At 40.7% G+C, this 21,307-nt stretch overlaps 1 protein-coding gene across 1 annotated transcript in view; it reads left to right on the top strand.

The window, feature by feature from the left end:
• The window catches only part of LOC126204381 (bifunctional heparan sulfate N-deacetylase/N-sulfotransferase), a 104,913-nt gene that overhangs the window by 729 nt on the left and 82,877 nt on the right, over positions 1–21,307 (top strand). Inside the window, exons 2-5 of the mRNA XM_049938753.1 lie at positions 11,087–11,287; positions 11,582–11,834; positions 11,954–12,160; positions 19,230–19,433. Of these exons, the coding sequence (XP_049794710.1) occupies positions 11,087–11,287; positions 11,582–11,834; positions 11,954–12,160; positions 19,230–19,433 (865 nt within the window). The remainder of the gene's footprint in view (positions 1–11,086; positions 11,288–11,581; positions 11,835–11,953; positions 12,161–19,229; positions 19,434–21,307) is intronic.

The raw sequence follows: 21,307 nt of genomic DNA, 5'->3' as shown, positions 1-21,307 counted from the left end.
CTACTCCCAACATTCACCTGGTCTCCTCTTTCTCCCCCTCTTTCTCTCCATCTCGTCTTCCCCTTTTTCCGCCCATCTTCTCCATCCCTCCCTCCCCTCATGTCTTGCATATCGTGCCCCAACATACGGGCACCTCATTTGGCATTGCTCCCCTGTTGCAGAGGCGGGGCAGCTACTGCTCTATCTTTGTGCTAGCAAAGTACTTCATCGGACAGAGAGGGCACTTATACCCAAATACCTGTGACACTAACCAATGCTCCCACGGGATTCTGTCTGTGAAATATTTAAAGTTTTCGCAGTTTTCGCGGCCTGTAACATGATGATTGTCAGGAAGTAGGTACCCTCATCTTTTCTCCTAACTCGTGTAAAGGAAATAACCCTAGCTCAAAATTCAGAATAATTCCCAGCTTTTGTCCCTCTATAGGATTTCCTTGATGAAATGGCCATTTGCAACTTATTCTGCAAAACGATATATCACATGTTAGACTTGAAACCTCACTTTTTGGCCATCTTCTCTAACAGATGTACTCTTTACTTAGCAAATAACTGCGAGATTGTAATTTTCGTCAAATTGGGGCGAATTTCCAAATTTGCTGATGATTTTCTTTCGATGTTACCGCTCGTCGAAGATTAAATTTTAATCTTTAGGTGAAGGAAAACTGTGCTTGTCGTGCCATGTAAAATAACAGAAATGCGAGCGTGATAATAGATAGTGTCTACGTAAATGAAACATTGGCAACTGAAGATGGCCACATTGTTACCTCAGACACAAAAATTAGTGTGCAGATATAGAAGCCAATATTGGAGCAGATCATTTTCGGTTCTGGAGACATTTAGGAACACTGAAGGCAGTACATTTCTAGATTTAGAGAAAGGTTTGGATGTTGATCTTTGGAGTACTTTCTCTGTAATCCTGAAGATAGCATGGATAAAAACAGAGAGTGAAAAGTTACCTACAGCTTTTACAGTAATAAGACTACAGTTGTACATGTCAAAGGAAACAATAATTCAGAAGGGATTTAGACAGGGTTGTGATCTATTCCCGATGCTATACACTCTCTGCATTGAACAAGCCGTGAAGGAAACTACTGTGAAATTTGGAAAGGGAATTAAATTAATGGGACCGGAAATAAAATCGATGATATTGAATCTTCTACATACAGGGTGGCAATTATTGAAATGTGTGAAATAAAATCGTCATAACTTCTGAACGGTTTGCGTTAGATGTTCATACTTGACAGTTGGCCGCAGGGCATGATGGGGAATTAGTATGCACACGCATGGTTCGATTTAGCGACGAAGCCCACTTTCATTTGGATGGATTCGTCAATAAGCAAAATTGGCGCATTTGGGGGACTGAGAATCCGCATTTCGCGATCGAGAAATCTCTTAACCCTCAACGGGCGACTGTGTGGTGTGCAATGTCCAGCCACCGAACTATCGGCGCGATATTCCTTGACGGCACGGTGACTGCCCAATGGTACGTGAAGGTTTTGGAAGATGATTTCATCCCCATTATCCAAAGTGACCCTGATTTCGACAAGATAGGGTTCATCAAGACGGACCTCGACCACATCGAAGCAGATGAGTGTTTGATGTCGTTAAGGAGTACTTTGGGAACCGCATTCTGGCTCTGGGATACCCAGAGGCCACTGATGTGAGTCTCGATTGGCCGCCATATTTTCCAGATCTGAACACACACGACTCCTTTTTGTTTGGCTGTATTAAAGACAAGTCACACAGCAGTAACCCCAAAACCACTGCTGCGCTGAAAAAAACCATTCACGAGGCCGTCGACAGCAACGATGTTCCGACACTTCAGCGGGTCATGCAAAATTTCGCTATTCGTCAGAGCCACATCATCGCCAATGATGGCAGGCATATCGAACATGTCATAACCTAAATGCGCATAACTGTAGTGACGTTTATGTATTGAATAAAGTGTATGCGCGCCGTAGTTTAATAATTGTCACCCTGTACATACTCCACAAGCCACTGAGCGATGGCCACCACTAGTCATTTCCTTTTCTGTCCTATACGCAAATAGAGCGACGGGAAAAGGGGTCTAAAATGCGTACCTGAAGAGCTATGAGAACGTGTTCATCGTCGCTATTGTGAAACGCGTCTCTTCTGCTGGAAAACTGATGATAGCTCTAAGGTATGCATTTTAGAACCCATATTTAACAGACATTTTTTTCTCCTGTTTTGGTGTAAAGCAATTGTCCCTAAAGCTTGTCGGCACTTTTTGGGATATCCTGTGTATATGGGAAGCCCGCGCACACTTCGCCAGGATATGATGAGAGTGACACACAAACGTCGCGGAATTTCAGTGCAGCCATCCTGGTGGAAGCCCGAACATTTCGTCAGCAGCGCACGCCTGGAAAGTCTGCAATCGCGTATAAAAAAGATGTTTGCTAACGGCATCATAATGCTGTCAGAGAAAGGGAAGGACTTGAAAGATTGGTTGAACAGAATGGATAATGTTTTGAAAACAGCTTATAACATGAACATGTTGTTTTGTTCTTGTGGTCTTCAGTCCTGAGACTGGTTTGATGCAGCTCTCCACGCTACCCTATCCTGTGCAAGCTTCTTCATCTCCCAGTACGAACTGCAACCTACACCCCTCTGAATCTGCTTAGTGTATTCACCTCTTGGTCTCCCTCTATGATTTTTACCCTCCACGCTGCCCTCCAATACTAAATTGCTGATCCCTTGATGCCTCAGAAGATGTCCTACCAACCGATCCCTTCTTCTAGTCAAGTTGTGCCACAAACTCCTCTTCTCCCCAATCCTATTCAATACTTCCTCATTAGTTATGTGATCTACCCATCTAATCTTCAGCATTCTTCTGTAGCACCACATTTCGAAACCTTCTATTCTCTTCTTCTCCAAACTATTTACCGTCCATGTTCCACTTCCATACATGGCTGCACTCCATACAAATACTTTCAGAAACGACTTCCTGACACTTAAATCTATACTCGATGTTAACAAATTTCTCTTCTTCAGAAACGCTTTCCTTGCCATTGCCAGTCTACATTTCATATCCTCTCTACTTCGACCATCATCAGTTATTTTGCTCCCCAAATAGCAAAACTCCTTTACTACTTGAAGTTTCTCATTTCCTAATCTAATTCCCTCAGCATTACCCGACTTAATTCGACTAGATTCCATTATCCTCGTTTTGCTTTTGTTGATGTTCATCTTATATCCTCCTTTCAAGACACTGTCCATTCCGTTCAACTGCTCTTACAAGTCCTTTGCTGTCTCTGACAGAATTACAATGTCATTGGCGAACCTCAAAGTTTTTATTTCTTCTCCATGGATTTTATGCTTGCTCAATATACACATTGAATAACATTGGGGATAGGCTACACCCCTGTCTCACTCCCTTCCCAACCACTGCTTCCCTTTCATGTCCCTCGACTCATAACTGCCATCTGGTTTCTGTACAACCCTGTATTTTACCCCTGCCACCTTTAGAATTTGGGAGTATATGAACATGAACAAAAGTAAAAGAAGGGTAATGGACTGCAACCGTATTAAATGAGGCGATCCTGATGGAATTAGATTAGGAAATGAGTCATTAAAAGTAGTAGATGAGTTTTGTTGTTTGGGCAGCAAAATAACCGAAGTAGAAAAGATATCAAATGCAGACTAGCAACGGCATGGGAACAGTTTCTAAGAAATAAAAGTTTTCCAACATTGAATATAGAGTTAAATGTTTAGAAGTCTTTTCTGAACGTACACTGAGGTGAGGAACGTAATGGGGCTAGCGATATACACATGGGTGACACAGAAAAACGGGAACATTTCTTGACTCCAATAAAACTCAGAGTGATGAAGGAAAGAAATTGCATTCGAAGTAATTTTAACCTTACAACTTTGTCATTTTCGAAACGTTGATGGCATTTAAAACTTTTTAAAAATTACGTCCTTTAGATGGCGTCCTTCCTTACGAATAAATTCGTGAAATCTGCTGTTGAGATTCCTCACTGACCGCTGCAACATCTCAGCTGGGATACTGTGAATTACATCCCGAATTCTCTGTTTTAACTCATCCATGGTTGTTGGTCGAGTCGTGTATACTTTGCTCTTGAGGTAGCCCCACAAGAAAAAATCATAGACGGATAAATGTGGCGATCCAGGGGGCCACGGAATGTTATCGAATCGTGAGGTCACACGGTTGCCAAACAATTCTCGCACATATGCCATTGATTGCCCTGCAGTGTGAGATGTCGCTACGTCCTGTTGAAACCGAGCTTCTTGACGTTTGGAAAGTTGTTCAGTGCAGGTTTAAGGAAAGTTCGTAACGTCTCCACGTAACGGTAGGCTTTGACAGTTATTGTGTTTCCCTGTTCGTCTGCGAAAAAATGCGGTCAGATAATTCCATGTGATGAAGTACCACATCATACTGTCATTTTACGAGCGTGTAAAGGGCGCTAATGAACGTCATTAAGATTTGTGTTTGCCTGGTAACGATAGTTCTGTTTATTCACATAACCTGTGAGATCAAGAGGTGCCTCATGTGACATCCCCAACTTGTTTGGAAATTCATCGTCATTGTTTATTTTTCTTATCATTTGTTGACAGAATCCTAATCGTAATCGGAAATCGTTGTCCTTAAACTGTTGCACCCTCTTGTTCGTACAGATGAAATTTTAAAACAAGATGAAGAATTCTGCAAACACTCCCCCCTTGAACATTCCAACCACTGCTGCTTGCTTACGAATTGAACGCCGTGGGCTCCGTATGACAGACTCGTGTACATCAATTTTCGCTGGAGAACGCACTCTTCTTGGTAGTCCTGTTGGTTTCTTCTGGATTAGATTAGATTAGATTTACTTTCATTCCAATTGATCCGTAGTGAGGAGGTCCTCCAGGATGTGGAACATGTCAGAAAAACAACAATACGTGACAAATATTTACAACTAAAACAAATAAGCCAATGTACCGTTCCACAGGTCCTAAGTGGAATGATCGTCATTTTTTAATGAACACTAAGTCATTTTACAAATACCAATGCACTGAATTTAAAATAAAAAAGTTTTTTATTTACTTATAAGGTAATAAACATGTAATACAACTACTGTAATGCTTATTTACAATGAACACATTACTGCACTGAAATTGTGCAGAAGTTATGTTGTACTTATATACAAATAAGTTGGTTTTACTAAGAAATTCATCAATGGAGTAGAAGGAGTTGGTCACCAATAAATCCTTTAGGCTTCTCTTAAACTGAATTTCATTGGTTGTTAAGCTTTTTATGGCTGCTGGCAAGTTATTGAAAATGTGTGTTCCTGAATAGTGCACACCTTTTTGTACTAGACTAAGTGACTTTAAATCCTTGTGAAGATTATTCTTATTCCTAGTATTGATTCCATGAATTGAGCTGTTGTGAGGGCAGATCCAGTCTCTTCAAAGTTATTAATCCAACATTTTATCGCGTGTTTCGACGGAACGGCATCATGACGACTCAAATTATAAAAACGTCGAAACTCCTGCGCCGCTACCAAACTTATCACTGTTTTTATAAAACATTTTTATGGCTAACGCACGCAGTTGCCCGTTCCACTGCTCCAATGTTACTGAAATGGCGGACTGTTTACACGCTGTCACGAACGCGCAGCGCTGCCACCTGCCCATGGCTGCCACTACTCATTTCAAACATTCCCGTTACTCTGTGTCACACTGTACAGATGGCAGTAGTATCGCGTACACAAAATATAAAAGGGCAGTGTATGGGCGGAACTGTCATTTGTACTCGGGTGATTCATGTGAAAAAGTTTCCGACGTGATTATGTCGCGCGACGGGAATTAAAGACTCTGATCGCAGAACTGTAGTTGGAGCTAGACGCATGGGACATCCCATTTCACAAATAGTTTGGGGATTCAACATTCCGATATCCACAGTACAAAGAGTGTGCCGAGAATACGACATTTAGGGCGTTACCTCTCACCACGGACAACGCAATGGCCGACGGCATTCAATTAACCACCGAGAGCAGCAGTATTTGCTTAGATTTGTCAGTGCTAACAGAGAAGCAACAGAGTGTGAAATAGCCGCATAAATCAATGTAGGACATACGCCGAACGTATCTGTTATAACAGTATGCCGAAATCTGGCGTTAATGTCCTATGGCGGCAGACGACCGATGCGAGTGTTTTTACCAATAGCATGACATCGCCTACAGCGCCTCCCCTGGGCGCGTGAATATATCGGTTGGATGCTAGACGACTGGAGAAACGTGGCCTGGCAGATGACTCCAAATTTCAGTTGATACGAGCTGATGGTAGGGTCCAAGTGTGGTGCAGACCCCTCGAAGCCATGGATCCAAGTTGTCAAGAAGGCATTGTGCAAGATGTTGGTGGGCTGTGTTTACACGGAATGGACTGGGACCTCTGGTCCAACTGTACCGATCATTGGCTGGAAATGGTTATGTTCGGCTACTTTAAGACCATTTCAAGTCATTCATAGGCTTCATGTTCCGCTGGTGATCCTCTATGTTGGTTCGATTCTCTGTAATTTTATCGTCGTGACCTTTTCGCGAAATATACGTAGGAGGAAACATTATATTTGTTGACTCTTGCTGCGATATATCCTCTCGGAACTTCACCAGTAAACCATACCGTGATGCAGAGCACCCCTCTTGCAGCAGCGTCTGCGATTGGAGGTAACCGATCGTCTCCGTAACGCTATCGCTCCTACCAAATCAACCTGTAATGAAACATGCTGCTCTTCTTTGGAGCCTCTGGATCAAGTGTCCCAGGTTCGATTCCCGGCCGGGTTGGGGATTTTGCCTGCCAGAGGACTGGGTGTTTGTGTTTTCATCATCATCATCATTCGAGGTAGTGGCTAGATTGGGCTGCATAAAATATTGGCGTGTGAAAAGATTGAGACTTTGTACGGGCGCTGATGACCGCTCAGTTGAGCACCCCACAAACCAGTCATCATCATGTTTGGACTTTCTCTATTTCCTCTATCGATCCTATGTGACGGATCTCAGATTGCCAAGCAATATTCAAGTATTGATCAAACGAGTGTTTTGTAAACTAATTCTGTTATTGACGGATTACATTTGCTGAGGATTCATCCAATGTATCTGTTTGGTTTCTACCTTACTCCCGTTTAATTTGATGTCGTCATTCCTCTTTGAATCGCTCTGTAGGCATACTCATAAATATTTTATGGAAGTAACTGCTTCCAACAATTGTTATGCAATATTGTAATCACGCAGTAAAGTATCTTACTGTCTATGTATTCGCAACACGTTACGTTTGTTTATGTTACGGCTCAACTGACACTTCCTGCACCAGTCACTGATCCTCTTCTGGTCTTCCTGCATTTCGCTACAACATTATCCGTGTAAAGCCTCTTGGAACTTCCGCCATTGTCTACTATTACATTTGTGTTCATTGTGAAAAGTAATGAAACCGCAACACTGCCTTGGGGTACTCCAGAAGTCTGAAAACTCGTCCATGTTGAGAACGACATGCCGTGTTCTGTTTGCCAAATATCCTTCCATCCAGTCACACAGTTAGTCTGTTACTCCATATGCTCGTATTTTCTTCATTAGGCGACAGTGTGTAACTGGCGTAACTGTATCGAATGCCTTCCGGAAGCCAAGGAACATGGCATCTTCCTCGGCGCTCGTATCAACTGCTTTCTGGGTCACATGGACGAACGGAGCAAGCAAGCAAGCAAGCAAGCGATCGTTGTTTTCAGAACCCATTGTCATTCGTACAGAAGAGATTTTTGATCTCCAGAAATGTCATAATACGTGAGCATAAAACGTGTTCGAAAATTCTACAACAGACTAACGTCAAAAGTATAATGCTGTAGTTTTTGTGTCTGTTCGACGATCTTTCTTGAAAACGGAAATGACCTGTGGTTTTTCCAATCATTAGGAAGCCTTCGCTCCTCCAGAGACCTACGGTGCGCTGCTGCTAGAAGAGGGGCGAGTTCTCTCGCATCCTCTACGTAGAATCGCACTGATATCCAGTCAGGCCCACTGGCCTTTCCGCTGTTGACCCATTTCAGTTGTTTTTCTATCCCATGGTCACTTATTTCGATAACTACAGTGCAATCTTCCTCTGTGAAACAGTTTTGGAGAAAGACGTTTAGTATTTCGACCTTTTCTGTGCCATCCTCCATGGTCACAGAATGTCTGGACAGATGGCTTCGATCCGTTTACTAACACAAGACCAGAAATTCTAAGGATTGTCTGTCGAAGTCGGCACGCAGAATTTTACATTCGAATTCGTCGAACGCTTCACCCACGGCTTCGTTTAGTTTTTGCTTTTCTGTGACGATTCGACCACATTTAAATTTGCAATGAAGCTCTCTTTACTTTCGCTGCAGCTTTCTAATATGGTTGTCGAACCACGTCGGGTCTTATCCTCCTTCACACCTTTGGTTGGCACATAGCTGTCTAAACCGGGTCGTAGAAAGCTCTTGAACTTTGTCCAGTGATGCTCAACATTGTCATTGCCGCGAAAGAAATTTTCGTGCTGGCCTCTCAGGCAACCTGAAATCAGTTCCTTGCCGCTCTTCCTAAGCAGATTGATTTTCCTACCTCTTTCCTTGTATTCCTATTTACAGTCGTATTAAGTGACGCTGTGACGGTCGTACGAGCACTGATTCCTTTTTCTATGCTAACTTTGACGAAAAGTTGAGGTCTGTTTGTCACCAGCAAATCTAGTCAAGTCCCGCGCTATGCACTTGCTAGCGTACCTGAAGCCACAACACACGGCGACACGGACATTACTGTCTCAGCAGTGCTGTGTCACTTCTTATGCCGTGTCTTTGTTGCTCTTTTCTGTCGGCATTGTTATTAAAACAGTACTGATCGCTTCTCTCATTTTCTGTAACAACGCAATATATCGAGCCAATGAAAATTTTACGAATAAAAATTACTCCTTTTTTTGAAATAGGTTTATTTAAAAACTAAAAATTTTAGCATTTCTGCTATGCCTAATTGATATCTCAGTTTTTTACTCAGTTATTAGTAAAAATAAAAAGCACCTGTTACAACAGAGACCAAAAAATTACCGCTTATTCGGAACAAAAATACTGGTATTAGTTTTAACCCATCAGTTTTTCCCATTCCTAGTGTACGCCTGACCTATTAAGAGGAGACCCATATTTCTCCACCCGATGGAGGAGGTCGAGAAATTCGCATCCGAGATCGCCCCAGAATAGTCTGAGCCTCCGGTTTAAGCCTCCCACTTTGCCCAAAACCAGAGGACCCTGATCGGTTATGGGAATACAAGTGCTAGCTCTGCTTGCAGCTGTCTCAACCAAATCAGCCAGATGCCTGTAAGAACCGAGTATGGATTCTCAACCCAGGTGGCGGGCATCATTCGTGCTGACACGAGCCACAATTTGCACCAGGGTGCACCCGGTGTGCTCATTCGCTGTCGGCTGAGCTTCCTCCACATCGCAGATGAGACCCCGACCTGCCTGCTATTTCCTTGAGGGACCCCGACACCTACCTAACATTGGAGCTCCTGATGACAAGGAACTCCACCATCTGGATTTGCCCGGTCCTATTAGAAAGTTGGGTCCTGAAGGAACGATTTATGTTCAATTCTACTCACATAATGGGTGCACATGCCTAAGCGGAGTGCTAGTTAAAAAAAAAAAAAAAACAGCAATATGTGCTGGAAGAACTGTGTGGGCTCGTTGTAACATATTAACCCAAAAGCTAATACATGTTAATTGAGGAGGGTCTGGACCAGGTGGACCGTGGGTGGCGTACAACCTTTGTTCGGCGTCGTGCTTGGCAGCAAAGGGGTGCCGAAATGGCCGGGTATAGAATAGTAACAAATCAGCCCGGTATTCCTGGCGTGTACTGAACTTCATCGCCCTATTTGCACGACACTACATGCAGTATCCCAATTGCTGATACTGGGAGGATGTACAAGGTGTCCGGCATCAGGCTTTGTACACCTGTAGTCAGTAGAAGCACCTCGAGGAGAGGCACCTCGGGAAGGCAGCTCAGAAAAAATGTGGTAGCACTCCTCTTAATAAATGAACTGCGACAGAATGATGATAACGAGTGCGGGATAAGAATTCTGCAGTTGTCACGTATCCTGGCGAAATTCTGAGAGCACGACTGGGCCTAGACTCCAGAAAGTGTGGCCGTCTAACTTCTCTCTCCGGTGGAAGTGTCCAGTGAGGGTGTTGGAGGGCAGGTTTGTGGTCTAGCAGCCTGTAATATGCTGCTACAGATGGAGGTGATGAAAGGAGTCGCCACAGCCCCAGTACCATAAGGTGAGGCATCTGACATCGACTCAGTGGGCAGTACCTTAAATCTCTTTTTGAGGTGTAAAGAAACAGCTATACAGCTGGTACCCACTTTTACCTTCTACCCAGAGACTCGTGACTCTGCCCCTGTCGGCCAGTCACCAGCTGGTAAGTGTCGAGCATACGAGATGTACAAATCGGAAGGCATCGTGATATCGGGGATCCCGGGTGATGCTGTAGGCCCGGAGATGCCAAATCGTTCGTCTCAGCTGCTCCATTGCAATCACAACCCGGGCAGCAGCCTGAAGCCTGCCTACCGACACAGCTACCAGCTGTTTGAAACAGTGGTCCGTCCCCCCAACAGCTGTACACGATGGGCATATTCCCTATCCATCTTTAATCAGTTTTTTTCTATTTCACAAGTAATGTAACACTATGAGGTTTCTGTGTGCTATCAGAGTTGTACTGCTACATTACTTGTAGTTTATACTACACTCCAAAGTTGACTGACATAAAGATAACGCTCCAAAATTTACGCAAAAAAGTATTTTTCATCATGTGTTAAATTTGAAATTGTATTGTAGTTGGTTGGTTGGTTTAAAAAGGGGGGAAAGAGACCAAACTGCTTGGTCGTTGGTCTATGTATTGTAGTACATATGTATGTAAGAAATTAATTACTTCAAAAATACCAGCTTGCTATAAGGATTTTCATTTTTGTTTTGCAACACCATGTGTTATAATGCCCAAATGTACATTGCATACTCAAATAGTACTGCTCTTAAGCAAATGAAAACAACTGAATTTGATAAACTCTGTATTAATGTGTTCTTTCAGTTTCATCGGACATGGGAAGCGACCTGAGCCATCCATTAAATGTGCCATCCTGTCAGGAGCAACAAGGGTCCCTGGTGTTGCACACGACCACAGATCAGATGCCCGTCTCCGCATCGATCCGAAAGTACTAGTTTTCGTGGAGACTACTTATTCCCGCCTCGGCCGAGAGATCTCCGAACTACTTGTTTACAACAGGATTAAGTGAGTGCTTTGCTTGTAATGTACAGAAATATTGAAATGTTTGTCTGAAGTATTTTTCAGTTATTCCACAGTAATTACTTCTGCGTGGCAATTAGTTTGAGGCATGAGCCTTAATTCTCATGTAGATGTTTTGTACCAAAGTGGGTCTCATTGGAGTTTAGAGCCTTGCTCTTGAGATACAAACACAAAATGCTATTAATTCTAATGGAACTTCAATTATACTGAGTAATTGATTTCCTTCGCTTCTCTCTTTATCGGTAATGGGTTAATAACAAAAAATATGTTTTTCCACAGGTACAAAGTGGAAGTCTCAGGGAAGTCATTACCTGTCTTAACAAACCTGGACAAAGGAAAATATGGTGTCATAGTGTTTGAGAACCTCTATAAGTATCTGCAGATGGACAAATGGAATAGAGAGCTGCTGGACAAGTACTGCCGTGAATACTCTGTGGGAATAGTTGGCTTCATTCCTCCGAGTGAAGAGACCCTTGTCGGTGCAGAACTGCATGGTTTCCCACTGTTTGTGCATACCAATCTAAGGCTCCAGGTAAAAAGATGAATCTCTCCTCCCCTCCCCCCCTCTCTCCCTCTCTGTGTCTTATCTTTACTGCACCAGTATTAATATCAGATATAGATACTTAATTAATCTAAGTTGTGATTTTGTAGGATGCCAGCTTAAATGCCGCTTCACCTATTCTCCGACTGACACGTGCTGGAGAGACAGCTTGGGGCCCTCTTCCAGGTGAAGATTGGACTGTCTTTACCCCAAACCACTCTACATATGAGCCGCTGTCATGGGCAACACGCAGGCAAGAAGATATGCAGAATTCAAACTACCATGAACCACACCAGCCTCTCATCACAGTCATACAGGTGAAGTGAAGTCTCAGGTTGTAGGAAAAGCAATTGTGTTTTTTTGTTTGTTAGTACAGTGACTGGAGGGGACAAACTGTTGCCATCAGTTGGAAGAACGTTCCTGCCATCATTAGTTTAAAAACAATTGTAATTTCAACTGCTTACTAATAAATGAGGATGAGTCAATAAGTAAGTCAGAAAACAGGATAGCAGCACCAATCCCACAGGTACTAGGTAGAAATTCATTGTACTATTCAGTAGACTTCCCAGTGAATTCAGGTGCTTATCCCACCATCTGACACAGCCTCAAAAACCTGCAGCAAAGAATTCTTGTCGTATCTGTCACATCCAATGCGTGAGCTATCAGGCTACAGGCACAAAATCTTCAAAAGTGCTCTCTCCACCTGGATGCTTTTAAAGGGATCCAAACGTGAACATCACTGAGCCCTACTTTGGGGTTCTATGGTGGATGTTCCAAGTGTTACCAATGAAATGTTTGTAATAAATCTTGCCTAATGGTCTTGCCGTGTGAGGGCAGGAAATTTCATTCGGAAGAACAAGAAGTCAATTGTCCAGGCTACTGGTGACATAGTGCCTGTCATACACCGTGCTGAGTGGTAGAGCAAAATGTGGCATTAACAGTTGCACAATGAGGCTGGAATTTCTTTAAGATAATACTTCTGATCCAATTGATTTGTCTTGAGGTTGCTTTTCATTCCCTTGGGAATGGTGTCTTTCTGTGCTATGGAAGATCACTTTAAAATAGGTTGATAGTACTGAACCTATGATTTTTTCTCCATGATAGGAAATTGTCTCCTTCTTTACTGTAGCTAGGGGAGACCTGCATGGGTATGTCCAAGCTCTACCATTTCCACTCTGAAGTAAACTAGTGGGGTAAGCATTGTTCACAAATTTTATTAAAATTCAACTGATTTTCAGTTTTGATGTTTGCAGTTATGTTATGACAATCTATGGCATGTCCCATGTCATTGATTGTCACATGATGCTCATCAGATCATTTACTCCACACATAGTAATGTAGCGTCACTTCACAGAATGACAAAGACAGTCCTTGTTTGTGATCCTTTTCCATTGTTTGTTAAATTCCTGTAGGAACTTCCACACAGATCTGTGTAATATACAGATATTGCCATACACATGAAGCTCTTCATGATGAAACTCATCTCTGGATAATCCTTTGGCAAAGGAGGATCTCACAACATTGTACTCTTCTAAATGTGTACACTCCTGTGGCACATCTGCTGTCTTGCGCTGGTTGCAGTTCATTAAATGTTGGCCCAAAAATACTCATGTATTGGATCTCATCCACCCAGTATATGCTATTATCCTCTGGAAATGCAAAATTTTAAACAGTCTGTAGTATTCTGGCATTTGTGACTCACCCTTGTACTGCGCTACTAATACAGAAATGTGTTGATGTCAACATAAATGTGTTGATGTGTATACTGCCACATTTTACACATTTTTACTAATTGGTTAGCCAGTTGTTTCCATGTTCCATGGAACTCAATAGCATGTGGGAACTGTGACTGCATAGGCTTTCCTGGCATTGTTGTTGTTGTTGTAGTTGTTGTTGTTGTGGTCTTCAGTCCTGAGACTGGTCTGATGCAGCTCTCCATGCTACTCTAACCTGTGCAAGCTTCTTCATCTCCCAGTACCTACTGCAACCTACATCCTTCTGAATCTGCTTAGTGTGTTCATCTCTTGGTTTCCCTCTATGATTTTTACCCTCCATGCTGCCCTCCAATACTAAATTGGTGATCCCTTGATGCCTCAGAACATGTCCTACCAACCGATCCCTTCTTCTAGCCAAGTTGTGCCACAAACTTCTCTTCTCCCCAATCCTATTCAATACCTCCTCATTAGTTATGTGATCTACCCATCTGATCTTCAGAATTCTTCTGTAGCACCACATTTTGAAAGCTTCTATTCTCTTCTTGTCCAAACTATTTATCGTCCATGTTTCACTTCCATATATGGCTAAACTCCACACAAATACTTTCAGAAACGACTTCCTGGCACTTAAATCTATACTCGATTTTAACAAATTTCTCTTCTTCAGAAACGCTTTCCTTGCCATTGCCAGTCTACATTTTATATCCTCTATACTTCGACCATCATCAGTTATTTTGCTCCCCAAATAGCAAAACTCCTTTACTACTTTTAGTGTCTCATTTCCTAAACTAATTCCCGCAGCATCACCCGACTTAATTCGACTACATTCCATTATCCTCGTTTTGCTTTTGTTGATGTTCATCTTATATCCTACTTTCAAGACGCTATCCATTCCGTTCAACTGCTCTTCCAAGTCCTTTGCTGTCTCTGACAGAATTACAATGTCATCGGCGAACCTCAAAGTTTTTATTTCTTCTCCATGGATTTTATGCTTGCTCAATATACACATTGAATGACATCGGGGATAGGCTACACCCCTGTCTCACTCCCTTCCCAACCACTGATTCCCTTTCATGCCCCTCGACTCTTATAACTGCCATCTGGTTTCTGTACAAATTGTAAATAGCCCTTCGATCCCTGTATTTTACCCGTGCCACCTTCAGAATTTGAAAGAGAGTATTCCAGTCAACATTGTCAAAAGCTTTCTCTAAGTCTACAAATGCTAGAAACGTAGGTTTGCCCTTCCTTAATCTATTTTCTAAGATACGTCGTAGGATCAGTATTGCCTCACGTGTTCCAATATTTCTACGGAATCCAAACTGATCTTCCCCGAGGTCAGCTTGTACCAGTTTTTCCATTTGTCTGTAAAGAATTCTTGTTAGTATTTTGCAGCTGTGACTTATTAAACTGATTGTTCGGTATTTTTCACATCTGTCAACACGTGCTTTCTTTGGGATTGGAATTATTATATTCTTCTTGAAGTCTGAGGGTACTTCGCGTGTTTCATACATCTTGCTCACCAGATGGTAGAGTTTTGTCAGGACTGGCTCTCCCAAGGCCGTCAGTAGTTCCAATGGAATGTTGTCTACTCCGGGGGCCTTTATTTCCCATAATTTATTCCTGGAATAATGGCTGAAAATACTCTTCTTGGATATGCAGCTTGATACTGTAGTCATCTTGACATGATATTTCAATGAACCACCTGGCTGCCATCTTCAAGTGAGTATGCTGATGTAGTATCCCACCAGATAGTTCCAGTGAGATAGTGTATCAGCATATTGCCCTGAAGATGGTGGATAGTTGACCCATTGAAATCTTGTATAAACTATCTTCTCAGTCATATGTTGTCCATTTACTTGGGTGCTTTGTGTTAGTGTTTTTATGTTATACGAAACAGATTTTTAAATTGATGAACTAAAACCAGTGCCCATACAAACACAGTATCCATTCAGACATGCTGTATGGAGCAGAATGGATTTAATTGTATATTGACACAAAGATGTTTCAACATTAGATTTTTTCTTTTTCTTTGTTCAGATACAGCATAGTCCTAGACATTAGAATGATGTAAGATTAGAGCTTAATTTACCTTCAACATTAATGTCATTAGAGATTAGCATACAGATGGGGAATAAAGTCAACTAACGTGCTTTTCAAATGAATCATCTCAGGATTCACGTTAGCTTAGGAAAACCATTGGAAGCTCAAATGGGCGTAGCTGGACTGGCATTAGAATCCCACACCTGATTTTGAGTCTTTTATCTTAATCACTGTGTTATCTCATGTGAGATGAGAATTGGGAAATCATATGGACATCATTGCTCATGAAATACTGTGTGTGATAGTTTGGGTATTGTATAATTATGTATCAGCCATTTTCACAGAAAGCATTTGTGTGGAACATATAATAGCATAAGTATAGAAAAGACAATAATTGCCTGAAGGGCATGTGAAGACTAGAATTTCAACCAGCCTTCTCTTGTTGGTTTCACTGTACACCTAAGCGTACGTATGAGGGATCCTGTATACTCTTGCTGTGCCTATTAGAAGATTCAGATATTTTTCAGAATTCAAATATGCATGAATCTTAGATAATTCCTCTCTTTCATGTTCTTCTTTTTCACTGCGCAAGTGGGTCCATTTATTGGCTGTTGCAGTCCCCATCTTTCTCTTGGTCTGTCAACTGTCAAGATCTCCTTGGCTACAATTTTTTTAGTTCCTTGATAGTTTTTCTGAATTCATTCTTTTGAAATGTTCATTCCGTATTCTTTCATTTTCTTCTAAGTTTTCATGAAAGCTTTCTACCTGAAATTTTTTCATGAAGCCTTCATTTCTGATTCCATATAAAATAGTTACTCATTTGTCGAAAATCTTATCTGAACTAAAAATACTGCCAGGTAAACCATTTTAACTACCCAAATTGTGACTTAATTTAGGGCTGTGCTATCCAAAAGAAAATGAACAAGGTTAGTGTGACGTGTGGAACTATCAATAGACACTTAAGAATTGAAACACAAAAACAAAACCCAAATAAACTGTCTTGTTTCCTTTGGAGCAGAAAAATTGCAGAACTGTTGCCCCAGCTTTGAGATAGAGTCTGTTTTCTGAAGATAAACTGAAAATAATTTTTCAGCTTACTTCTGTGTTACTTTGTCCCCAGTTTCCATTGAAACGCAGTCATCTCCAAGTGCCATTCCTTACTTGATAGCACTAGTGGTTTTATACATCTCGTATGGCGTTACTACCAGAGTCTTTATTTTCATGTCTGTGTTTCTGATTCATCTCTTAAACTGTATGGCCCTTTAATGCAATCTTGGAATCTTGTACAGATTTCTGTCCATTCTTAGTTACTGTGCCTTTTACGATCTTAACTTTTATCACTTGGGGTCAGTCTGAAAACTTTGAGTTTGATTAATTGGGTAGAATTTTGTAAACTCACTCTGATGAAAGAATTGACTAAATACTTCTTGTGGAATATTAAAAATATTCATATGACTTGGCCTGATTCTCAAACTGTTGCTTCTTTCCCTACTCTCAGATAAGTAATTTCTTGCTTCAAGATAATTCTCCTGCCACTACACTTATGGTAGGGTCAAACTTCTTGCCGTGTTGTAGATGTTTCTGTTGAAATTTGTATGAATTATATTAGGACAGGTGGGGTGGCTACAGACAAATCAGAGCGAATTTTAACATAATTCAGATCTACTGTTCAACACAAATAAAGTTTGTGGCGGCCTTTCCATTATGGAGACACTAGTCCATGATGTTGGACTGACAGTGGAACTAATCCTGGTATGCATGGGAAAATATTTAAATTGAAAATAAAAAAAGAAAGAAAGAAAATAAGAAATATAGATAAGTTCACTTAATCCATTGCACATGTTAAAATGAAATGACAAGAGGGCAGCAGACAAATTGACTACCATGCTTGCGTAAGAAATAAAGAAAATGAATTGAATTTCAAATACCCTTGGATAAGGTGGGGGGGTTACACAGTGAGAGAGTCAGCTTAGAGACAACATGATGGTGGCAGGCAGTTTGTAGTGTGCATGGCTTCAATTATGCTGTCTGTCAATGCAGTATTCTCATGACGTTTTAGAATTAATAGCGATGTCAGGCTTCGCAAGTGCAAGTCTTACTCCGAGGTAAAGGAGATAGTGTGTGCTGTCAACTATCATGGTATCAGATTGCTGCACCTGAGTTCACATCAACAAAGAAGTCATGGTAAACAAATGAGAAATGAATGAGATACAACTGAGTAGCTAGTTAGCCAGATCAGGGTGTCCCCACCTGTTTTAAATATGTATAGTGTACTTCCACAACTAGAAACAGAATCTGCCTTGCAAGCTGTGCAGGGAGACTGCATTCTGCATTGACCTACCACTGTTATGTCTTTGTGACAGGGGTGAGGACTTCTTGAGCTATAGGGTTGTCCACCTCCACGTGACACGGATGTGAGAACATGTAGGTAAATGTCTCCCTCTACACTCGTGTGGACTGCAAACAAAGTTTGAATGGAAACAGCTTTTCCTAACAGCCAGTGCCACATTGGGAATTTTAATAAGAGTGAGTTATGGTAATCACATAATTATTCTGACATCACTGACTATTAGTCTTATCTTTCTACAACATGTAATTAGTTTCACAATTCTGTGCACTGTTAATTTACTGGGGGAAGTTTGCATATTAAGTTTATGTTCTTGCTTTATATTTTTGTATTCAACACATGATTGTGGTCATTTGATCCTTGATTTCATTAGCTGTTAAAATCTGTGACTTGAATTCAGGCGAATTCATTTAAAACGTGCCCTTTCTTTGTATGGACTGGTTTTATCAATTGTTTTGGCCTCGTTAATGTGAGTAGGAATCACTCTAGAAAAGACAGTGGCGTACAAACTGATGAGAAATAGTGTCGGTCCAGTATAAGTTTCTTTGTGTTTGTGTTTTACTCTTATTGTTTTCAGTGGTAAAATTATCAAGATTTAAATGTGTCTCCTCACCTCCTGTAATAGCAAGTCATGTCTTAAATCACACCACGTTGCTAACAGATTAAAACTTTGTGGCAAACCAGGGCTTGATCTGTACCTTTCTTTGGGCAAGTTGAAGGTTTGAATCTGACTATGAGAAGTACATGGGTAACCTGGAGGGCAAGTGTGCTGTTTGTGAAAGGTGAGGTGTCTGTGTTTGTAACTGAACCCTATACACAGTATCAGTCAGCAATTTTCAGAGCAAAAAAGATTATGAATTTCTGAAAACTTATTATACACTGATTCAGAAATAAGTGAAAATTTATGTCTGTAATATGATGTAGATTTTAATTTTCAGGTGAAAAACACATCTCTAAATAAAAAGTATTGGTGCAGTAGGATATGAGTGTACTGTAAAACATTAGCCTCTTGGATGTAACTGGGAAGTAAAGTATAGTGTAATGATGTTTTCATTCAGACAGTTAAATACCTACAGCTGTTCAGAATAGACATGTTGATACTATTCTTTTTTATTTTTACCAGCAGTATAACACAGAATGTTTCCTATTCATTTTCGAAAATACTGTATTAATCCAGTAATAAGCTGATTCAAGTAATGAATTCTTAACCATGTCTGAGTTCTGAGTTAGCCTTTGGGATTACAACCTAGGATAATAATTAATGAAAATAGGAAACTTTTTCAGGATCATGGACTCTTTGATGGAATACAAAGAGTACTGTTTGGAAGTGGTCTGAACTTCTGGATGCACAAACTGCTGTTCCTTGACAGCCTTTCCTATTTGAGCCACGGGCAGCTGAGCATAAGCCTCAAGAGATACATACTGGTGGACATTGATGATATCTTTGTCGGCGAGAGGGGCACACGGCTCAAGAAAGATGATGTTGAGGTCAGTTTGTTGTTTAGAATTTGGATGTCATTTCTATGAAGAAATATCCAATAGGAAATAAAGATTACAATATATCAATGGAGAAATAAACAATTACTTTGCAATAATCCGATTAAAATTACTATGTGATCAACGTTCTGTGAGTTGAGTGGTAGGGGCCAGCCGCTGTCCAATCATAACTCTTTCTTGAGTCCCACGTGCGTGCTGCATTGCCTGTTTTATAGGTGCACACGGCACCTTGTGTAGCATGACTGGCTGCAGACTGGCAACACTGCTCCACACAATGACAGTCTGTCAATCACAAATTAATATTGATCGGAGTATAATATATGGTGTTTTCACTTACATATTCTTTTATTTATTGTACTACTACTTTGAGATGCACATAAAGAAATCTACACTAATAATAAGGAAGTAAACTGTAATAGGCAAGGAAATGTTCATGGTTTTACTTGGCAAAGGAAGTTAGTTATGCATGACAGTGAAATACAGTTATTGTTATGAAATTTGAATCTACATGCGGAATATAGAGCATCACCTCCAACATAAATTTATTTTCACAATCGCATCTATTAATATGCATGAAAAGGCTACAGAACCATTACAGAGACAACAGAGAGTGAAAACACTGTAAATTACTTGTGGAAAAGAAATGAAATCCTGGACAACAAAAAGAGCATACTGTAGTCATGTGAATTAGAGATGCATCTTATCAAACAAAAATGTATAATCAATGCAAGGGGGAAAAATGAGCCTACTGAAGGAGAATGCCAATAGAGAGTAACATGAATGAGGGATGACAAGGTAAATTTTTTATGAGAAGAACTTGTATCAAACATGAAAGAAACCTAAAAACCTACGTTTTAGTGTAGTGACACATGTTTGCTAAGTAGTTGACAGAATGGATAAGGAAAGTTGTACAGAACACGAGAGATTACTGAGCAAAGAGATTTTGGAACTAGCTGCAAGAGATGACTTCAAGGCTACTTAATGTAATAAAAGACTGTCTTAGTGTAGGATACAAACATTAGTTCCACAACGCACATAAGAATATTGAGCAGTCCCTTGTTTAAGTTTGTATCCACTGTTCTTCTGATGCATTAGTAGTTAGTCTGTTCTTGAGACCTCTTAATATGGTGTTAGTGTTTTGGGGGAATCCAAACTCTTGCATTTATTAGTGACCATCTATGTACGATTTTGTTTCTGTGGAATGCAGTTCCATTTTTGTGACAATTTTCATAATTGAGGCTTGTCTCTGACATTATAAAACAAAAGACAGTAACCGTCCATCAATGTTGTCAGAGCAAGAATATCAACAGTGTGAAAGAAAATTCTAACAGAAAAGTCTCATGCTTTTGACATGGATAGATTCCTCAAAGAAAATGAAGACAATGGAGGGGGAATGGCAGTGATACAGAAATAGTGTGCAGATGGGATGGAAAATCATACAGAAGTCCAGGTTCAGTTGCAAAATGAATACCTTATTCCCAATTTTTTTTCCAAAGTTATTCATATCAGCTGCACTGGAACTGCCCATATTCCAGGACTGATAAAGAGTAATTCCTGTGCATTTCCTTTTTGATCTATAACAACAAACTATTTTAGCATAGTGCCTGAAGTAAGTGACTACATTAATGCATTTAGCCAAATATTGCAGTGTCACTATCTGCATGTAGCTGAACTTACAAATTAATTGAAACACAAAATAATGTGCACATAGACCATTTTGTGTAACGTAGATTGTAATATTTGACACTAATACTAGTCTAGAGAATTTTTCTACAAATTTCAGCAATTATAGCTGGTATTAGTATTCTATAGAACAAAGTACAGAAACTAGTAATTTTAAATATGTCTGGGTCAGCCCATTTAAC

Source organism: Schistocerca nitens, chromosome 9 (assembly GCF_023898315.1).
Source record: "Schistocerca nitens isolate TAMUIC-IGC-003100 chromosome 9, iqSchNite1.1, whole genome shotgun sequence".
Taxonomy (NCBI): Eukaryota; Metazoa; Arthropoda; class Insecta; order Orthoptera; family Acrididae; genus Schistocerca; species Schistocerca nitens.
The sequence above is the reverse complement of the archived record's forward strand: the minus strand, read 5'-3'. Positions and strand labels throughout refer to the sequence as shown.